The following is a 22,663-nucleotide window of genomic DNA, read 5'->3' as shown; positions in this document are numbered from 1 at the left end:
AGGATTGAGAAATAATGTCACATCGGGAATTAGACACTCGAACTTGAAAAGGGTATTATTATAAAGTTCTGTAATAATGCTTTAGATCTGATATGATTTTGGTTACTTCAGATCAGACCGGGTCCCTAATCTGTCTGGGTCACCGAGTCAGAGAAGTCATTGGAAGCTCCGACTGACAAAGACGAATATCCTGCTATCTGCCTTTAGATGTAAAGTAATCACATTTTACAGTATTTTACTCGATTTCAACTAAGTAAATAACGCTTTATTGTGTTGTATTTTTCAAGAGATGGATTACGAGCCTGCTGTTAATGAAGTTCAAGTTCCAGTTGTGAACCGTGAGCTTTGCAATGATTGGTTGACTCACGTTGATCTGAATGTTACAACAGGAATGATCTGTGCTGGCTATGCTGCAGGAGGACATGATGCTTGTCAGGTAAAGTATTTCTCTCACTATTATTATTATGTGAAAGTGATGGGTTTGTACATTTTATCTTTATATGAAATGTTCCTGAATCTCTCTCTCTCTCTCTCTCTCTCTCTCTCTCTCTTCCTGATTTACTAATCAACGTCTAGGCCCAACTACGTATACTAGAAACTTGAAATTTGGACAGTACGTAGGATGTGAGACGTAAGGTATCACTGAGGAACATTTTTTTAATTTGTCAAGGGAGGGATTGAAATGGAGATCGCAGTTATAATGAGATATCCATATCTCGGGAATCCTTAACACAAAATTTGTCATTTGGACATTCCATTGTAAATAAATTCGTATTTCGGCGTTTTGTTAACCTGGAAAGGAAGAAAAGGATGGAGGTAGTTCACAAATATGGCCATATCTCGAAATTTCTTTAGTTTTGAAAAATGAAATTTAGTTTTTAGATTTTTCATGGGAAGAGGAACGGGAATGAGGAATGGCGGAAACTTCATACTGAGGAACTGCATAACTTATACCGTTTACCAAACATTATTAGGGTCATCAAGTCTAGGAGGCTAAGGTGCGCAGGTCATGTAGCCAGAATCTAAGAAAGTAGGAATGCTTTCAAAATTTAAGTCTAATCGGGAAAAGACCATTAGGAAGATAGGAAGACCTAGGCGCAGATGAGAGGATAATATTAAAATGGATCTCGCAGAAATATGAATACAAAGTAGAAACTGGATCCAGTTGCTAAGGACAGAAGCCAATGTAGCGCTTTTGTGTACAGAGCATTCAATCTCAGGGGTTCTGTAGGCCATAAAGTTAGTTAGTTTCAGGTAAATTAATGTAGTTTCATGTAAAATAATGAGAGTTTTCTCATGTAGTTTTCATGTAAAATAATTAATGCCATATTTCAGATTTTAAGATACTTGACCTAGAAGGGAAGAAAAAGGGTGTTGTTCACTAAGATTCCCATACGAAGTAATGGAATTTCATGCCAGACTTCGAGTTCAGACTAATTCATTTGAAAGACGTAGATGGAGGAGGACAAAATGTTGTCCACAGTAACACGTGGAGCTTTTTTCTATTTCTGGTTTTCCACTTATACTTTCGTTTGGTTCACAAGCATTATATAGTACCATTTATCAAACAGATTTCAGAAACCTAAGTAGTCCAATTCAGATAGCATATGTCCTTTCAGTTCATGGCGAAAAATGTCCTTTTCCTCTGGCTTCGATAGGTTCATTGTTTATGTGTACATAGCAATTCCATGTAGCCAGGGACGTGTAGTGCATATTACCGCTGTTACCGGTGGTAACAGTAAAAAAGTGTTCTTATATATCTTTACATTTCATTATCAACATGGGACAATATTTGTTTTCTTTTTTTTCTTTTTTTCTTTCTTTTTTTTTTTTTTTTTTTTTAAGTTTGCATGGCCAATGCCGCATATATGATGTAAACGAACGTAACACGCCAACGCCAAATAGGAACACTGTGTTCTTGGTACCACGGATCTCATAGGTAACGCGAACCCCGATAGCGGTCATCCACTCCAGAAGCAATCTTCAGCGCGCTAGCTGGAAGCAACCTGCTCTCTCGTATTTAGATTTTCGGAACGGCCCATATGTTACCGTTCGGCTGCGTGGAACAGGAAAAAATAGGAACGAGCCCTGCCAAAATAAGGGGAATCTAGAATTTCATCAGCGTGCATTTTCTGTTATTGTGTTTCAGTTGCTTCCCTATTTCAGGGGTGGAAACTCAGTAGTGTTTACCCTATTCATATGGTAATTTCATTGTCTTTACAGTACAGTCTCGGGCAAATATAAGTAACAGGTATCGTCATCCGCAAAAAAAAGTTCGCATATACTGTAACTTCCACATTTTCATTAATAACTCAGTTTTCTTAATATTTTATCGCTTCTTTGTGCTTTCCTTAACAAAGCAGTGTAGTAACGAATAATTATTTATGATTTTTGTGAAAAAATAAAGCAAAATAAGAATATTATAAGCAAAAAACTGTGATTGTTATGAAACTTTAGTCTGTCAGATAATTACGCGAAGAATATCCCGAGGGAAATTCACTCCATACAGTGCACAGGTATTAGGAGCACTCACAAATACGTAAAATTGAAGGAACAGAAAATAATGTATTTTTGAGATTAACATACAATTTACACTTCACGTGAAGTTCCAATATGGGAAATCAATCAATATTTTCAGTTGAAATTACTGAAAAAAAAAAATAAATAAACAGAAAATGGCTATTTAAAACTCCAAGTGTAAACCTGCGTTTGGAGCGAGTCTATTTGTAATATCAGAACGCGTTATTTAGTAACATGCCTGCGTGGCCAAGCGGGTTTAGCAATGCTGTTGGAATTCTAGAACCGAAAGGTGGCAGTTCGAGCCTGAGTGCGGAACGCTTTTTTTTTTCAATATAGTGAAATATTTTTTAAAATATAAATGTCTAGTTTGAAGTGCTTAAAAACACAAGACCAGATGAACAATCACTTTTCAAAGCTCAGTCACATTTATTCACTATGTTCATCAATTAGGCTATATACGAAGACACTAAAATGTGGAACGTTAACGATCCTTATTAACGTTAATACCACATCCGTTATAATGAGAACAGATTTGTGATCTGAATACCAACCTTAAACCATACGTCCAAAATGAAAATTATTCATGTTCTTGATACCTATTGCAACACTCAGTTGTAATATAGAGAGTGAGAGTGCTAAAGAGAGATAAAATACTGTATACAGGGTGCGGAAAAATTCCCGGAACGGTCCAATATCTCGCGAAGTATAAATATCACCAAAACAAAAATAACACATGTTAAATAGTTTTAAAGAAGCTATCCAATGATAGAAAACACAATCACCTATCCCTACCTCCTTGGGGACTACGGGGGATAACTTTAAAATTTTAAATGGGAACCCCTATTTCTTATTTCATATGTGGATTCTCCAGAAAAAGTGATAGTGATTTGATCAAAAATTGAAAACAGTGTGTGCGAAGATGAAGTTACATGGAATACAATATCGATAATTGTTTTGCAAAGTAGCTTTATGAAGTAGTTCTTAGTAGTAGGGTTATTTACAACAAAAATAAGCCATTTTTGTCACCATTTGTATTTTCTTGCAAATTAATAAATATGGACAAATGCATTATTTTATGGAAGTTAAAATGTATGAATTCGTTATGTGGGTAAAAAAGTCACATGAAAATTTTACTCTGCGTGGAAATCGAACTCATGACCTTTCATGCCGCAGTCCCGTACGCTAACCGCATTGCCCAGAGCTCGACACTGAGAAGCCACATTTTCATAAAGATTTGCCGCCTCCATTTTTTATGTGTCGATTCAAGTGCTATCCGTGAAGGCACTGTTTTCAATTTTGGGTCAAATCACTGTTACTTATTCTGAAGAATCCAAATGTTCAACAAAATATGGGGATTTCCATTTAAAATTTTAAAGTTACCCCCCGTGTGGGAATGGAGGGTTGCGTTTGGTATCATTGGATAGATTTTTCAAAACTGTTTAACACGTGTTATTTTTGTTTTGCTGATCTTTATATTTCGCGAGATATTGGACTGTTCCGGGACTTTCCCCGCACCCTGTATAAGCTTGTATTTTTAATTAAAACAGTTAGTTAAATCATAATCTGGATTTTTATAAAGTAAATGAAACAATCATATAGAAAATGTATACAGTTTAAAATTGAATTAAATTGCAATTCCAGAATCTGTAACATTATACATTTCTTATTTATTTACATCGAATGTTAACTTATTGTATAGTTTATAGCATGAGTATCAGCTGATATATAACACAAAATTATCTATAAATTGAATTTAAATAGGAAATTCTATAGTTGCTATAAGAACAAGTTTATGAAAATGAACTGTATAATAATGGTTGTATTTGAAACAGAGTTTGCGTAATGGAGTAAATATTTACAGCGCCAGCTTTGCAATACTGTGCGGTTTAAATTGTCAATCTCATCAATTTTACTTATTTCGCTTGAATGTTTATGGAATTTAGTATAGCATTATGAAACATTCAACAACTGATCTAGTAGTGAAACATATTTAATAAGATTACCGCACATTACGGTAGATTCCGAGATCGCTCCCAGCTTTGCGAGCACTTGATAATATCTTATTATTATTTCAGATAAAATATTATGTGGAAGAGGTAAATTAAATTAGAAAATGAAATGAAATATTTAACATCCCACTATTACGCCCTTTAGGCGGGAAGGTTCTAGATTGCTGGTCCTCACATAGAGGAGAATTTGGATTAGTAACCAGTTTGGTTCTTTTCTTTATCAAATCTCAATACACAATTCATATAGTAATGTCGAGCAAGCGATAGCGAGTGAAGGCAGGTTAACCAGGTTGATTGCTTTCTTCATCACCACTCAATTGGTATACGGACCAGTGTTCTAGAATCCTGCTATTTTAGGCTAAGGGAGAAGATAGTTAAAGTAAGAAAAATGATATAAGAATTGGTGGAATGAGAAAGTGGAAGGAAAAGGAAATGTTTTGAGAAAAGTAACGGACATAATGTTGTCCACCACAAGCTTACTTGAACGGAATAAAACGAGAGACCGCATGCACCAAAGGTAAGCGCTCTACCAGTGAACCATCGCGCCCCATAAATTCAATAAGAAAGATAAGTAGTAGGCATTTTATAATTGAATATTGTATGTAAGAAACTTATTGTCCATAAAGATTCTTTCTCTTCAAGCTTTTGTAATTGATGTTGCAAATTGTCCGATGCTTTGCAATGCGGGTCAAAGGAATAAATGCATTTTTTCGGGATAGTATCGTCTGTCCCTTGCTGCTATTGGTGGTATAAAAGTAGTGTTGAGTTGATTTTTAGTTTCTTGTTCCTTTTGTTATGTGAATATAGACTAGACCAAAATTTTTTACTGGTGTTCATTTCAGGATCACTCGGTAGCATGTTTTTAGTGGAGGAATGTTACGTGAATATAGATTACACCAAGTCACAAATATTTTGACAAAGATATACATTTTTATTACACAAATAGTTTCTGCTTTTCCTTTTACTGCAAATGTTTGTTTCTAATAGTGATTTTTATTCTCATTGTATCCGTGAATACACATTCAAGACTTTTTTTTAAAAAAAATAAGTTGTTTAATAAGGCACTGAAAAGTGTTGGATTTTGTAACACTCTAACACTTAAAAACATAATACTGAGTGATCCTGAAATGGACACCAATAATTAATTTTGGTCTAGTCTATATTCACGTAACACTTTCAACAGCGAGGCTATATGAAACGTGGGCTTACTAATTAATGTGGAATAAAAATAAAAAAGTCTAGTGGCTAGCGCGAGTGTTTTTGGTCCTTGTAGTCTCGGGTTCGATTCCCGGTAAGTGTCGATTCAGGTGAAATTTTCAGGGGAGTTTATGGGAAAAACGTTAAAAAATATAATTGCAAAAGTCTGATGCCAGTGCTTTGTAAGCTATTGACAAAATAATAGAAAGACATGAAAGAAATTCTCTTGAGAACTGAAAGTGAACAATGTTTTCGCATTTATGCTTAATTTGCTACTAGCGTGACACATTAAATTGAATATAATATAAATATTAGACACAAAATTCGCTACTTCATGGTTGATAACATGGTAAATGCTAGGTATTGTTAAACATTAAACGTAACACCTCAATTTTATATCAATAAATAACTTAAATAAATAAATAACAAGACAAAACAATACTATTAACCTATATTTGCATAGTATATAAATTAAATCCCATGATCGTTGTTTATCATAACGAAAAATGGCTGAACCGTTTGAAATGAATTTTATTAACATAGTTAACACCTACCTCGGACTGGGTTGTTGTCACGCCATTTTTATTGAAATGCGTATCCAAACAGAAGAGAGGGGGTTAAAATGTATGCCAAAAATAGAATCTCTCACGTTTGTGAGATGAAATATGATACATAACTTCCTTATTTAAAACGAGTGTGCACGTGTCCGACCGTGTTTAGAAATTTCGGTACTAAATGGAGAAGAGGGGCAATTTGTATCGTTTTTGCTCAATATTTAAGAATGATGACATCGAGATTGTGTCTTATCTTCACAGCAAAACGGATGAAGCACTTGAAATTATCTTTTAAATATACGGTATTTAGCATTTGGTCCAGTCGGATTCATTAACACATATGTTGTAAGAGGAACAGATGGATATAAACACCTTATTTTAAAATATGTGAGCCCATCTTCCGTTGTCCTTAAAAATCCACTTTTGAGGGGGAAATGGGGCAAGTTCCAAATAAGGCGGTCAATATGTAAAAGTGACGTCGTGTTTGTCTGTCCGATCATCACGGGAAATCAAATCAGCCGTTTGAAATACATATTTGAATACATTTAGTACTTGGAAGAAAATGGTTAGCTGACGTTCACTAGAAACTTGACAAAACTTCGATACAAATTAGAGGATAGTCAGCTATGCCTAAATCTAATATTGTAGGTGGAAGTGAAAACGACGAACGAAGTAACAGCGGTTTAAAATTTAGCATTAGAAGTCATTGAAAAACAGAATGTGATGCACGAAAACGAAAAAAAAAAAAAAGAAAAGGAAAAAACGTAACGTTGCCGACGACAACACATTGGATGGTGCTTATTGAAAGACCCATAAATGCTATTCATTAGCTCATTCTTCACGGTTTGGATTGCAAGAAATAGAACTATTTCTTCGTGCTAATACGCCTCTCAAAACGAAATGTTATATTTCTGCAAAATTTGTTTTTCTCACATGACTGGATAATTTTTTAAAAAATTCTATTGAGCTGAAGAAAACAAAACCATATGACAAGCTGTATTTGATCTGAAGACGTGGGGACGGACCGCTGGTGGTGGTGTGTTAGGTCGGTCTCCATACTACGTCAGGCGAAGTGGAACAGCAGTGTCCAGTGGCTGCAGCAGACGGAGGTAGTGTAAAATGGAAGACCTCTCAGATTTTCAAAGAGGGCAAATTGTTGGTGCGCGGTTATGTGGAGTGAGTGTGACGGCAGTGGCTACTGTGTTAGATGTGTCGCGTGGGACAATGTCGAAGGTGATGACGGCCTATACAACACACGGGAAAACCACATCGGGGAAGCGGAACAGTGGGCGAAAGAAAATCATGAGTGACAGGTCACGCCGGGTATTAAAGCGCATTGTCACGCAGAACCGTCGTGCCACTGCGGAGCAAGTGACGGAGGAACTCAATCAGCACCTCCCCCACCCTGTTTCGACAATCACAGTCCGCCGCGAATTACATGACATGAACTTACGGGGTCGTGTTGCACGGGCCAAACCGCTCATCAGGGACCATAACGCTTTCGCACGCCGCAAATGGTACCGCGACCATGCAACTTGGACCGTTGAGGACTGGAAACGTGTGATATGGTCGGATGAGTCATCCTTCACCCTATTCCCAACCACGGGCCGTGTTTATGTGTGGAGAACGCTCAAAGAAGCTTATGATCTGCAGTGTCTCCGCCCAACTGTGAAACATGGCGGCGGCTCGGTGATGCTGTGGGCCGCCATATCATGGTTTTCATTGAGTCCTGTGGTCACACTTAGCGGACGAATCACTGCCAACGATTATGTCGCAATTTGAGGAGACCACTTGCATCCTATGGTACGGATGTTGTTCCCGGACAATGACGCCATCTTCCAGGATGATAATGCACCCATTCACACAGCTGGCGTTGTTGCAGCGTGGTTTGAGGAACATCGGAATGAAGTTCAACACCTTCCCTGGCCTGTCCAATCCGCAGATCTCAACATAATTGAACATCTGTGGTCCGTCTTGGAAACACGACTCCGGCGACGATTTCCACCTCCATCCTCTCTCACAGAACTGGCCGATGCCCTGCACGAGGAATGGTGTAAAATTCCACTTGCTGTCATTCACGACCTCTGTACCTCCATCCCACGTCGCATCAAGGCTGTTCTGAAGGCGAAAGGTGGCCCGACACCATATTAATCTGGTAAGTTGCAATTTCGTTCAGGTGTTTCCATTTTTCTAATCAGCATCTGTATTTTCCTCACGCTCACAGTGAGTTAGAATGTAAATATTTATGATTATTCTGTATTTTTTCGGCAATCAGGCAACTCTAGGAACAGAGCAGATAAGAACAGATAATAATAATAATAATAATAATAATAATAATAATAATAATAATAATAATAACGTTGTATGTATAGTTGAAGAGCAATTGCAGCCTTGGAATTAAAAACGTGCAGAAACGCGACATTGTGCGGAGTAATTTAAAAAAAATAAATCAGTTAGATATGGATAACCCTTACTTCCTCATAGCTACCTTAGATTAAAAGACTAAGCTATGATCAGGGTCAAGGGCGTCGATCCTGTTAGGGCCGGGGGGCCCGGGCCCCCAAAGCTTATGTAGGGCGTATGCTTAGGGTAAAATAAATACTCATTACCTGTCCTTTTTAAATTTTAGAGAAATAATTCAGACCAGCCATAAATCCTTAACCTTATTTCCCTCAGTTCTAGAAAAATACAAGAATTGAAATGGTTACAATACCAGACTGATATTAAAGTACGGGACCACCAACATCGTCATAAGTTTTAATGGCATTTTCGATCGTTTAATTTTGTCCCTTACTTTATAACTGTATTATACTTGTATGATGCAATTAGTGACATCATAACAGTTACTTTTTCATTAAATCGTTAGAAAAGTCTTCTACGTATTAGTTAAGTGTCTTAGTTGTATGTCATGTGTCATTTAAATTGAATGAATGATAAGTGGATGACTACTGGAGTATATGTATCCAGTAGTCGTCCGTTGAAAGTAATGGGGGGCTGACCATTGGAAATTGAAGTGAAGAGTCATTTCCAGTAGTCAGCCCCTAATGGCTGACTACCGGAAAACGTTATCAAAAATGCAACTTGTAGTCAGCCCAACCTTATTTCTACGCAATATCTTGTTTTGTATCATAAACCACGAATTTTTGATAAGCTACGATACATTCATGCATAGAAGAAAGCAATAACTCGTACTATTTTACAATAATATAATTTTAACTTAACTTTGAAGTAAAGCTTCTTCCTTATTTTTTATTAACAAAATGCGCACTTTGCTCACTTGCATCAGCAGACCTCAAATGATAATTTTTCTTTTCTGCCACGAGGAGTCACACCAGGCCAGAACAAATGAGGTTGAATATTGGAGCTCTGATTTAAGTTGTAGTTGATTATTTGTTTGATAACAAGCTACTGTATGTTTATTTAATATGCTTTTTACTGAAAAATGGCTGACTTCTGGAAACGGCTGACTTTAGGCACACTTACCCTCCTAACTAACTAATTCTATGGCCTATGGAACCCGGAGGTTCAATGCCGCATTCACAAAAGCTCTCCACTGACTTCTATCCTTAGCTAACTGGATCCAGTTTCTACTTTGTATTCCTATTTCTGCGAGATCCATCTTAATATTGTCCTCCCATCTGCACCTAGGTCTTCCTAATTATAAGCTCAAGTAATATGTAACATAATAATAACAATAATAATAATAATAATATCTTAGTATCAAACTTTAAGCGATTTTTATATGATGCATATATTCATGAAAATAGTCACTACTTGTTATGTACTCATTTGGTGTTCCCCTAGGGTTACTAGGAATTGAAATCAGGATCTCTGACTGTGCAGTCCTGTATGCTAACTGTATGACCACAGAACACGGATCTGACAAAAAACATTTTCATAACGTTTTGCTACCCCTCCTTTTCCCGTATCGATTAAAGTGCCATCCGTGAAGGAATTGTTTTCAATTCTGGGTGAAATCAGTCACTTTTTTCTGGAGAATCGAAATGTCCAATAAGAAATGGGGGTCCCACTTTAAAATTTTAAAGTTACCCCTACCGCCAAAGGGAATGGGGATAGCGGATTTTGTTTGGTATAATTGAACTATACATATAAAGCAGAAACATATATTCTCATTTTGGGCGTGTGTTTTCAATTGATATTAACTTAGAAATCTATTTGAACTTTGGTAGTGCTAGCATTTCCATAGCGTCATCTTCGTATACAAACAGATGATGAATAAAAGTGACAGAGGTTTGAAAGCTGACAGTTTATCTGATTTTGTTTTTATAACCAATTCAAATGTTAAAAATGTAACGTTGTATTTAGAAAAAATAAAATATCCTTATATTGAAAGAAAACCGGACTGGGAACCGAACCGTCATCATTACTGTAATTTCAAGCGCCTCGCTAAACCCACTTATTTTCTTCTTAATTTACGTCGCGAAAGGCGCCCCCGAAGTTCACTTACCAAAGTCTACTTTCCCCTTATCAGTACTTTCTGTATATTTCCTACTCGGTTATACACGTTTTACAGTAACCTTGAATGATAGGGACACAAACACAGACACGTCGAGAACATTTAAAATTCCAAAAGTTCGCCCACCGGGAATCAAACCCGGTACCCTGTACACCACAGACACACATGCTAACCACTAGACCACACAGCCAAGTTATAAAGCTAGCGCGTTTTAATAATTCTACTGGAAATGCACGAGATATTCACTTGTAATACATTGAGTGATTTATTCGAGAGAGGCAAAGCACTTTACTTTGAATTCATTTCTTGGTTTCATTTCTACTGTGTTTATTCTTTGTATTTTTCGTACACTACTTGAAAAAGCAAATACATTTTTCGCTACGGTGTCCAGAAATACTATTTTAACTGATCATAAAACAGAAATCTTTCGGTGAAATAATATGGGGTAATGTGTGCTATTCTAGTTTCATACCGAGTTCCTTCGTAGCTAAGCGGTTAGCATACGCACCTTTGACGTAAGAGACCCGGTTCGATTCCCGGTGTGAGCTCATGTGGTTCGGATTTCACGCTAATCAGTAGGTAAACGTCTCATATAGCCCCGATGCTGAAAGGGATGTTAAAATCAACTCAACATTATTTTATACCATCAATTGAAGCAAAAGGTAGACGATACTATCCTGTTAAAAACATGCATTTATTTCTTTGGCACATATTACAAAGCATCGGACTATTTGCGACACTTCAAGAAAAAGATGCTTTATGAATATTAAGTCGCTTCAAACGTTCAAATCGCTTTGTAAAAATCCAGATTATGAATTGCAATAACTTTTTACGTTGTAATTAAAATTACAGCATATATTGTTTTCTATCTCTCTCACATACTTTCTCTTTCTCTCTTTCTTTCTCTATATATACACACCTGTATATTACAATAGGTATCAGAACATGAATAATTTTCATTTTGGACGTGTGATTTAAGGTTGGTATTCAAATCAGAAAGTTGTTCCCATTATAACAATGTTAACGTTCCTCATTTTAGCGTCTTCGTATATAAATGATGACAGGGTGAACAAATGTAACAGGCTTTGAAACGTGATAGTTCATCTGATTTTTTTTAAGCACTTCAAAGCAGAACTTTATATTTAAAGAAATGTTTCCATATGTTAAAAAAAAATCAAAACTGCCGAGAGGCAGATTCGAACTGCCGCCCTCCGATGCTAGACTTTCAAGAACACTACTAAACACGCTTGACCACCGAGACAATTCATGAGAAAATGTGCTGTAATAATGCTCATATATCGCTCCAAGCGCACGTTCACACCTGAAGTTTTAAATAGTCATTTTCTCCCTATATCAGTAATTTCAACTGAAGATTTGACTGATTTTGCATATTGGAACTGTGCATGAAGTGTGAATTGCATATTAAACGCAGAAATACGTAGTTGACTCTTCAGTTCATGTTTCTGTTCAATAGCTTCACATGTTAGTGAGTGTTTCCTAATACCTGTGTCATTTTCCCTCATTTTCCCACGGGATATTCTTCGTGTAATTATTTGACACACTAAGGTTTCATAAGATTAAATGTTTTTTGCTTATAATTTTCTTATTTTGCTTTATTTTTTCTCTAAAATAATAAATAATTATGCATTATTACACTGCTTTGTTAAGGAAAGCACAAAGAAGCGGTAATATAGTCAGAAAAGCGAGTTATTAATGAAAATGTGGAAGTTACAGTATATGCGAACTTTTTTTTGCGGATGAGGATACTTCATAGTAATAACATTAAACACCTGCTACTGCGAGACTGTACATTCCAGAATGCGTTATTTATATGTTGGCATATTATATTTACCCGACTTTATATGTTAATGTGTTATCTTTAAATTTGAATAATACAACGGAGAATAAGGAGAAATGAAAATGAAATTTTCAGTTTAACGCCCCTCGAATATGCTTTTTTCTTTTAGGCTAAAGGAGACGAAGAGAATCAGAATATATAGCACAGGCTATTGTTAAAAAAAAAAAAAAAGGTTTACTCTGATTGAAAACACATTTTCTCACTGATTTAATTCGAGTATTATGTTCCTTTTTTAAAAATTGAAATTTTAATCCTATTCAAATAGTTAATATATATATATATATATATATATATATATATATATATATATATATATATATATATATATATATATATATATATATATATATATATATATATATATATATATATATATATATGGTCGTGCCTAGAAGAGCAAACATATCAGTATCTGAAGTGCGTCATAAAATACTTATCAACAACTTACATTGTGTTGTATGGGAAATGGTTGAAGAACAAGGGAGAACCACGTTGTTAATTAAAGAAAAGTAGAAATATTTTCCGCGCTCACCATTCATATGTGAACCTATTATTATAGGATGAATGGTAATTATGTTGATAAAAGCTGATTTTTTTAAATTTATTTTTTTTAAAAATTTCCAATAAGTTTCCAACTCTAGCCGCTAGCCTATTAGTTAAATTTACACTTTGCTGCAATTTAGTGTGTGGAAGAAAGGAGCGTGCAATCGTCTTTCGTACCGTGTGTGAGTGTGTGTTTAAAATACTTATGTTCGTGGGTGTTATAGTGCTTGTGCAGTAAGTGTGACAATGACTTAAGAAGAAACAAGACTAGAAAAAAAACTAGAAGGAACAAGACTTTTTTTAAAAAAATCCTCAATGGCATTGACTAACGAGTGCAACTGTCCTATAGAAAGTATTTTGAAACAATCTTTTGGTGCGCGTTCGTTTGCGGAAAAAAGTGAAATAATTTCCGGAGGCAGACCAACACCACATTTAAACAATTTAAAATCGAAAGCATCGGGGGGTATGTGCGTCATTTTAACGCACAATGGTATGCACAATATCCATGGCTGTCTGGGTGTTTAAAGATAATGAAACTTTTCTGTTGGCCATGCCTATTGTTTGGGAGTGACAAAAATGCTTGGAATTCTCATGGCGTGGATAACATGGAAAACTTCAGAATCATACGAAGTCGACATGAAAATTCCAAACAACACATTGCATCCATGTGTTCCTTGGCTACTTTCGGGAAAACAAGAATTGACTTTTCATTAAGTAAAGCATTTGAACTTAACATTGCCAACTATAATGAAAATGTCAAAAGGAACAGATATGTTATGGAACGCTTAATTAGTGCCACTTGCTTCTTAGCTTTACAGGAACTACGAATTCTGTAAAGCTTTACATTCAGAGGTAACGACGAATCCTCCGCATCTATGAACAAAGGTAACTTCCTAGAACTATTAAATCTGCTTGCAGAAACTGACGATAAATTATATCATCATTTAAAGACATCTACTGTTTTTTCAGGTACTTCAAATGTGATTCAGAACGACATAATTGATTGTATCTCTGTGCATATAATTAATGGAATTAAAAGAGAAATGACGGGTTCGAGTTTTGTTGCCTTGATTATAGACGAAACCACTGACATAACGAACAAATCACAGCTCTCAACAATTTTTCGCTATGTTACCGAGGAAGGAAATGTACAAGAGAGATTTGTAGGTTTTACAGAGAACAGTGGCGACCGCACCGCAGTTCGGCTGTCCCAAATTGTGTTTGAGTATATCTGACTGATTTTCAGTGTGGGAAAAAACTTGTTTCTCAAACATACGATGGGGCTCCAGTTATGGCTGGTGAACTTGGGGGGCTGCAGGTTCTTGTTAAACAAAGATACACACAAGTGCTATTTGTTCATTGCTTTGCTCATAGGCTTAATTTAATTTTAGAAAAGTCCGTTGACAGTATAAAAGAGTGTAAGGTGTTTTTTCAAACTGTCGGGACTTTCTTCTTTTTTCTCGAAGTCTTCAAAACGAACAAGTGCTCTGGATTCTGTAGTTAACAAACGAATTCCAACAGCGTCAAACACAAGGTGGAACTATAAAAGTAGGATCATTGATGTGCTGTACAGCTTTAAAGATGAACTGTTAGAACTCTTTAAATCCATGATGGATAAAACCGACGAATGGGATCCTGAAACCAGAGTTTGCGCAGCAGGATATTATCAAAACCTTCAAAGTTTCGACTTCAATTTCCTACTCCAAGTATTTTCTGTTGTATTATCAAGATCAGAAATCTTGTTCAACATCTTACAAAAGAAAATCAATGATGTAGGTTACTGCAGAAAGAAAATAAATGAGTTCGAGGAATATCTAAGATCATTAAGAGATAGTTTCGATGATATTTGGTTGAAAATGGAAAGCCTTGAAGAACCTGAAGAGGCACACTGTTCAAAGAGGCCAAGACCAAATGAAGTGGGATTTAATAGAAAGGATCGTTGTCGACGACTATATTTTGAAATTGTTGATACTCTGAAAGAACAAGTGAGCACTAAATTTTCTGATATTGAGAAATTGGATTTCCTTGCATTGCTTGACTGTGAAAAGTATGAAATTTATAAAGAGACCTTTCCCGAAAAAGCATTTCAAGTTCTACTCAGCAACTATGGACATTTTTTCAATATTGTGCGTTGGAAAAACGAGCTTGTTTACATATATTCCTCACCCCAATTCACTAATAAAGCTGTTTATGAGTTGAATGTGGAATTGCGATTGGTCGGACTTGCGCAGGCATTACCGGAAGTGACAAAATTGTGCTCTTTAATACTAACAATTCCTGCGACAAACGCTTCTGCAGAGCGTTCTTTTTCTGCTCTTCGGCGTATCCATACATACAAACGGAACACGCAAGGGCAGAGTAGAATGAGTGGACTGTCTCTCATATCAATAGAGAAAGAATTACTACGAAAACAGAAGACAAAGCCCGAGTTTTATGACGACATAATAGGTCTGTTCATGAAGAAGAATCGCCGAATTGAATTGAAGTACAAGTAGCCGAGAATGCCGGTGTAAGTTTATTTAAACTTATTTATTGGTTTTAAAACTTAGCGTAGTTTTACTTACAAGGGAACATCTTATATTGATAGTAGCATTGACTAATTAAACAATGTGCAATCGATAGAGGAGTGAAGAAAAGTGAGAAATCCAAAGTTTTACGGGCCGACACCCAAAAACACAGGAGATACAGAGGAAAGAAGAATCTAGACTCATGTGAAGATAGCAATACCAAAGATACACTGACACAGAAAGAACTTCAAAATGATTAAAGTAATCAAAATGACATTTGCACAACAGTATAGTAAGCAAACATTGTACCCACAGACATGCTCAATAACATATAATGCAGTGTTACCAATTGAGCACAAAATGAAGTTTTGTTAAATGGCACGGAACACAAATTATAGCATGATTTGGCAACGCTACTATCAATATACGATGTTCCCTTGTTAGTGTAGTATAATATAGTTTTACGAATTTTTATATTTTATTATTATTTTAAAAATTACATAAAGGACCTGCCTACATTAAGGTACAGGGTGACCACAAAAAGTCTAACATTTGAAAAGCGAATAAAACAAAAAGTATTTCAGATAGAAACTTGTTTATTAAAAAATATAAAATGGTACTGTAAACAGTTCGTAATTTCTTTATTCTGATTTGAATTACTGTGTTCTGTTGTGTGTCGAAATTATATAACAATTGACAATACAATTATTATCAATAATACTCAATGAAACCTCCCATTTTTTGATCATCAGTAGTGCTGTTAGTGGAGGGAAGAGAGGAGTAAAAGTCGTCCTTCCGCTCAACACTCTCCTGCTGTTTTCAGTTGCCATTATGATTTGATTAGGAGCTCGCTGCGCGTAAGTAGTGATGCAGAAGCAGCACTGAATCAAGAATTTCCGATCAGCGGGTTTTGCATTGAAAATAAAAGTCATGTGGTCAATCGAAAAGTGCTCGTTCGGCTATGAGATGTTAAGGCTATGAGATAGTATTTAGCAGACGACGCAACTTTTTGCAGCGAAACATGGAACATTGGGCTTCCTAGCGAGAGTGTAAGATGAATTTTACAAGAAGACCTGCAGTTTCACATAAACTGTTTTAAATGACAAATTTTATTTTTGAATCAACAAGTTTCCTTCTGTAATACTGTTTCTTTTATTAGCCTTTAAAATGTGGGAGTTTTGGGGGGTCACCCCGTATTTTCATAACATAGCAGTTTGAAAATTGATGTTTTTCGTCGTATGAAGAACGATAACAATCATCAAAGAGCCACGCCACGCCACTGCATGTAGCCTAACATCTATCGTGTAATTTTAGTTCTGTTTCCTACTGGAAGCACAGCATTCTCAGACATGGCGTCGTAAAGCATTTGTGAACTATTTGAGTTAAAAGAAAGAGATTTATATCTAGAAAATCAGAAATAATGGTAATGAAATGGACTACAATTACCTAACTTACTTAAAACAGTTTTGGTTGACTATATACCTTCGTGGATTATATGCCAGAGTTTAGTTTTAGTTTAATATCTATACCTATATTGGTACATTTATTTTATACTCTTGTTCTGTACGTGTTACTACGGAGGAGCGCAGCAGTCACAGCCCTTCTTTCAAATGGAAATGAAATGAAATCTTTGAGTTTTACGTCCAACGATTATGCTGGCTAGGCTAAAGGAGACGGTGATGATGACAAATGAATGAAATGGTGGAATGAAGAAAGTGGTAGGAAAGGGAGAACCCCGAGGAAACCCACGCACACGGTGGTTGTCCACCACAAAGTTCATGGCGCGAGGTGGGATCGAACCAGGGACTCCATGCACCAGAGGTGAACGCTCTACCACACTAAGCCACCGCGGCCCCTCTCTCTCAAGTGGGTCATTGGGTCTGGTAGAAGTATTTAGTACTTCATTCGTGTACGTGGCATCTCTGTATGACATGAAGTAGGTAGAGTCGGAACGCAAGCACGCTCTCGTGAGTTTCCGAATTTTAATAGACTGCCAGGATGTGATCTGGCCGTGGTATTTGGTAGCAGGGTTTCAGCATTGTCTGGACGTGATCTAGCCTCACCGCTCAGGTACCCAAATGAGATGGAAAATCGTCCCTCAGCCTCTCTATAGTCCGGACTTGGCTCCTTTGGATTTCTTTCTCTTTCGTCGTCTAAAGTCCACTCGCTAGAGAGAACATTCACAGTGATAGGCCCTCATTTTTGTGTGGAACAATTGAGTAAATGTCAGCCACTTGAATTTTACCAAACTGTATTCAAGGCATAGAAAAAACATTGGACGAGATGCGTCACAACAAATGGAGGTTATAATGAGTAACATGATCTTGTAGCCAAAGGATCAAAGTATGTTTACTTAAAATTTCATCGTCATATTGCAACTAATAACAATATTATAACCATCTGTGCAAAACTTATTGAACGCCCCTTGTATATTCAATAGTAAAATAGTACAAGCCATCAAAGGCATGGAAAGGTGCAGGGCTGCTGGAGACGAGGCACGAGGTGGGATCGAATACCTGCTTATTTGTTCAAAGGATAAGAAGACAATGCAATGTGCGTACTAACTTCACTCATTAATCAGATTTAACTGGGTGGAGAATGCCCAAAGTATTGTCTAGATGTAGCAATGGCCTATCTAACAAAAAGCAAGCAAAAATTGCAGTGATCACATAACCATAGTCCTATTTCCAACACTAGAAATATTATCGTCTAAGCCCGCCAAGGGTTACATTGAAAGTCAGCTCGGTTACAATAGATAGTTATTATAATAATCTCTTTTAAGTGCTCTGGTCAGCAAGGTGAGGAAGAGTTACAATTGTTTCTCCTTTTGACAAGAAAAATTCACGATACATCGTTAAGGTGGGCGATCTTATTTTTGATATATACATGATCGTTTACGTTTACGAATTCTATAAGTGAAGAAGTGCAAGTAGCTGAAATTAATACCGCAACTTAAATTGTTTTCCGGGTAATCTTGTTTTTTTTTTTTTTTTTTTTCGAATCTTCCAGGAAAATCTGTATCAATGATGTTTATATAAGTAACCAAGTGTAGCTACAAGTGATGTTACTAATGAAAGGTTCCATTTAAGAACCGCAATTATATAAACAATAATTTTCTTCTGGGTATAAAGATGAGTAGCTGCATTTTATTTATGTGGTATGTATCGAGTGAAATCCATTTCAGAAAGTTTTCTTTCGAATGTTCTCCATTTTTGCCTTTAGATTATAAAGTATTCATTATAGCTCATACGATAATTTTAATTACCATGCATGCATTTGTTTCATAATAGGGAGACTCTGGAGGCCCGTTGCTTTGCAAGAATGAAACTACAGATTCCTGGTTTGTTGGTGGTATTGTCAGCTGGGGAATAAAGTGTGCACATCCTAGACTTCCAGGCGTATACACATATGTACCGAAGTTTGTAGATTGGATACATAAACAAATTAGACTGTATTCTGATTGAATGAAGAGAATCTAACAACATGAAAATAGATAAGGAAATAGCTATCTCGCTGTGTATGCTTAAACGATGGAATGAAACCATTATTTTATAAGAGTAACTGACGAAGATCAAGATCATGTATAGGATCTCTTTGGAATGAACTTTTGTTGAGTTATTTGAAAATTTTGTGAAACAAATTCGACTTCATATTCAATTGTATTAAGTTATTGGATATAATATTTATTTATTAGAACTATGTTGTAAATGAAGAGCCTGTAATTTTTAATTTGAAAATGAATTAATATTCAATGATAATTTAGCACTAAAACATCTTTTATGTTATTTTGTACATGTTTCTCTTTTGTAAAATATTTGTGTACCATTAGGAAGCGGATTTTCACATCTTATATATATATATATATATATATATATATATATAAAAGAACATTTATACACAATTGATAACAAGTCGTAAGACACTTAAGCTGTTAGTTAACAAGATATTATTTATTATTTCTAAACAAGAAATATCATAAATACGTTGTCTTACAAAGAATGATTAAGTGAAAGCAGCCGTTAGTTTCTACATGAATTTATGTTGTTAAACGACGCTTCATGTTAAGTGTTGTCTGTGGTAACAGTGTCTTTGTACACTTATTGAAAACAAAGAGGTCGAATTTATTTACACTTGTTATAAAATCATAAGAAAAATTGATGCAGAGGCCCATGATACCTATTGTGCATCTTGTATGTACATATCAAAAAAGGTTTAAAGCAAAAAATAAAGTTGCTTGTTGTACTTTAGCAATTAATTTTTAATGATGTTATAAAATTGTTGTTATATGTTTCATGTTGCATAATCCAATAAGATACGGATAGCTACATATATCAGAAGTTGATATAATCTAAGTTCGGCAGCCATGCGTGTCTATTCTGGAATGATCACAAAAGATCTGCTCCCTTGAATTGTTTACTTAAGAGTAGGATATGGTGCTTACGTAATAATTGTACTTAAATATTAAGTACTGTGCGTTAGTTCATAGTTATGATGTTTTTACGTACAATCAATGTATTGTGTCCCATACATAATTTATATAGACTGACAGAATGTGCTCAGCATTGTATAGTAAATCTTATCTTTGAATATGAAAATAGTTTATTAAAAAAAAGAGGAAAAACAACAACCTACATGCTTTGTGTATTACTTCAAATGTATTTTCCACTTTTAAGTCAATGATGTGAAAGTTCCTATAAATTACAAAATATTGTACAATTGATTGTAATCATTACATATTCTATACACTTACAATTTTTCCATCACTGTAAAGTTTCTATGTGAAAGTCATCTAGTCAACTATGATTTCCTCTCCATTAAGTTCGATGCTATTATTTTGTACATGTTAAATGTATGAATGAATACAAGATAACATGAAATTATTATCCTTTTGACCTAACTTATTATAATTTCTTTTACAGTCGTCTAATATCATTCATCTTCATTTATTCCTTTAAAATACCTACTAGTTGGTAATTATTTAGAACAAAAATATGTACATAGTATTTGAAAATTAGTTCCAAAATAGATAAATAAAATTATAGTATTAAAAATATTTGTATATGATTTGTCTTATTTTCCAAATATGTATACAAATATTTATGGTATTTATCAATGTGTTATAACTGTAGTAACATATACATTTCTAAGTAGTCTTATATATCTGTTTCTTTTCATAATTATCATCTAAATATATTATAGATCATATTTGTGTTGGTTAAAACGTGTCATGTTTATAGCAGAAGAATAACGTGATAAAACTTTTCTGATTTAGTTAGTGACAAAAATGGCCGTTAAGATACCTCTGTAAGGAAATAAAGACGGAGATATACAGAAAAAGCATGATTTTGCGTATTAAACAACATATATGGTAACAATATTGATTTTACATTTAAAAAATTAGGGAAAAAATATTAAAATGTAACATTAATTATGATCATGAAATATGAACGCACAAAGAAGGGAACGCTAAAAGAAAGAGAATTTTTTACAAGAAATATGATACGAAGTCGTTTTGTAGATGAACCTTTGTGAATTTAATATTCTTTCCACTTTGCTGTTTGTATTCGAAGTTTACGACTTTTTTAAAATCCAGTTTAACTAGTCATTTGTAAATAAACCCTACAATACAAATTGTTAGAAACCCAAATACTTGCATGTATGTAGCCATATAAATATAATTTTAAGTATTTAAAAGAACTACCAAAGCATTTACTGGTAAACCCATAGAAAAAAATACAATAATAGCATTTCTGAGTAAAGAAATTCTTTTAAAATATCCATCAATTTCTGTGTACACAGTATCCAATATTTAAAGTTGATGTTTAGTAAACCATATATTAATTATATATATAATTTTTCCGCTGATGCAAAAACAGTTTTTAACTCGCATTTTGCAATGTCACATTTCACAATCAATTTTTCATGTGCAATTTAAAATCAGAATTTTCATATTTATTTATTTATTTAACTTAACTTGAGACACCATAGTGAGAAAATATATCCGTACCGACCTAAGGTAAGCATTTAAAATTCATATCAAATCATGTTTTATTATTAATCAAGTTACTTTCACTATGAATATCGTTCCTTCCAAAAATAATAGTTGTACAATGAATATTACATTCATGAGTATTTCTGTTACAGACAGGGTAACAATTCAATATGTTAAATATTAAAAGCAATTATGTTAAATATAAATGAGTTAGAAAGGGAAAACATTACTACAACGAAATACTATATGGTTCTCATTAATCAGAAGTATAAATCTGCAAGTAAGTAAATATAGCAAAGGAACAGCCAAAACTGTATGAAATTGAATATAGGTAACAGGTAATAATCGTATTGATTACAAATCTGGTATTATATGTAATCACTAACTTCAAATCAAAAATGTTGTATAGTTTCTTACGATGTATTTTTTTTTCAATTCTATATATAAAACTAACGTGTTTTGATTTTATAAGTTAAAGGTAGTTTTCTTTTGGGACATATTTGTCATTGATTGATTATATTTTCACAAAACTACATTTCAAGTATTCTCTATATAGTTTAAAGCAAAATCGTCAAGATCTTTATAAATTTGACTTTACTTTTATTAGCTAATGTTTATAAATTATTATTATCATACCTAACGATTGTAAAATAGAAATTGTTGACATTAGTTAATGGTAAACATACTGTAGTTGATATTTATCAAAAGATTTATTATATCTTGTGTCCTCTGCTTCATAAATATAAAATGTCAAATTGGAAAACAATATTTCTTGTCTAAAGCACGACAATCTTATTGATTAGTATTATCAGAAACAAAACACAGATTTTTAAGACTTTAATGGTACTGTAAAACAATGGTGTATGAATGTCAAATATAAAAATATTTGTATTATTTAATTGATTTAACATTAGAAAGTTCATTGAAATTTTTCTACACAATACAAATACAAGTATACTCAATACAAGTATATTTGATAGAAACAAATTTAATATCAAATCAAAAT

At 34.6% G+C, this 22,663-nt stretch overlaps 1 protein-coding gene across 1 annotated transcript in view; it reads left to right on the top strand.

Annotated features, from left to right (window-relative positions):
- The window catches only part of LOC145683870 (atrial natriuretic peptide-converting enzyme-like), a 211,254-nt gene extending 191,760 nt beyond the window's left edge, over positions 1–19,494 (top strand). Inside the window, exons 15-16 of the mRNA XM_081755494.1 lie at positions 288–436; positions 18,956–19,494. Of these exons, the coding sequence (XP_081611620.1) occupies positions 288–436; positions 18,956–19,129 (323 nt within the window). The 3' untranslated portion in view covers positions 19,130–19,494. The remainder of the gene's footprint in view (positions 1–287; positions 437–18,955) is intronic.
- The last annotated feature ends 3,169 nt before the right edge of the window (positions 19,495–22,663 follow it).

The sequence above is a fragment of the Thermobia domestica genome, chromosome 4 (assembly GCF_964235325.1).
Source record: "Thermobia domestica chromosome 4, izTheDome1.hap1.1, whole genome shotgun sequence".
Taxonomy (NCBI): domain Eukaryota; kingdom Metazoa; phylum Arthropoda; class Insecta; order Zygentoma; family Lepismatidae; genus Thermobia; species Thermobia domestica.
The sequence above is the reverse complement of the archived record's forward strand: the minus strand, read 5'-3'. Positions and strand labels throughout refer to the sequence as shown.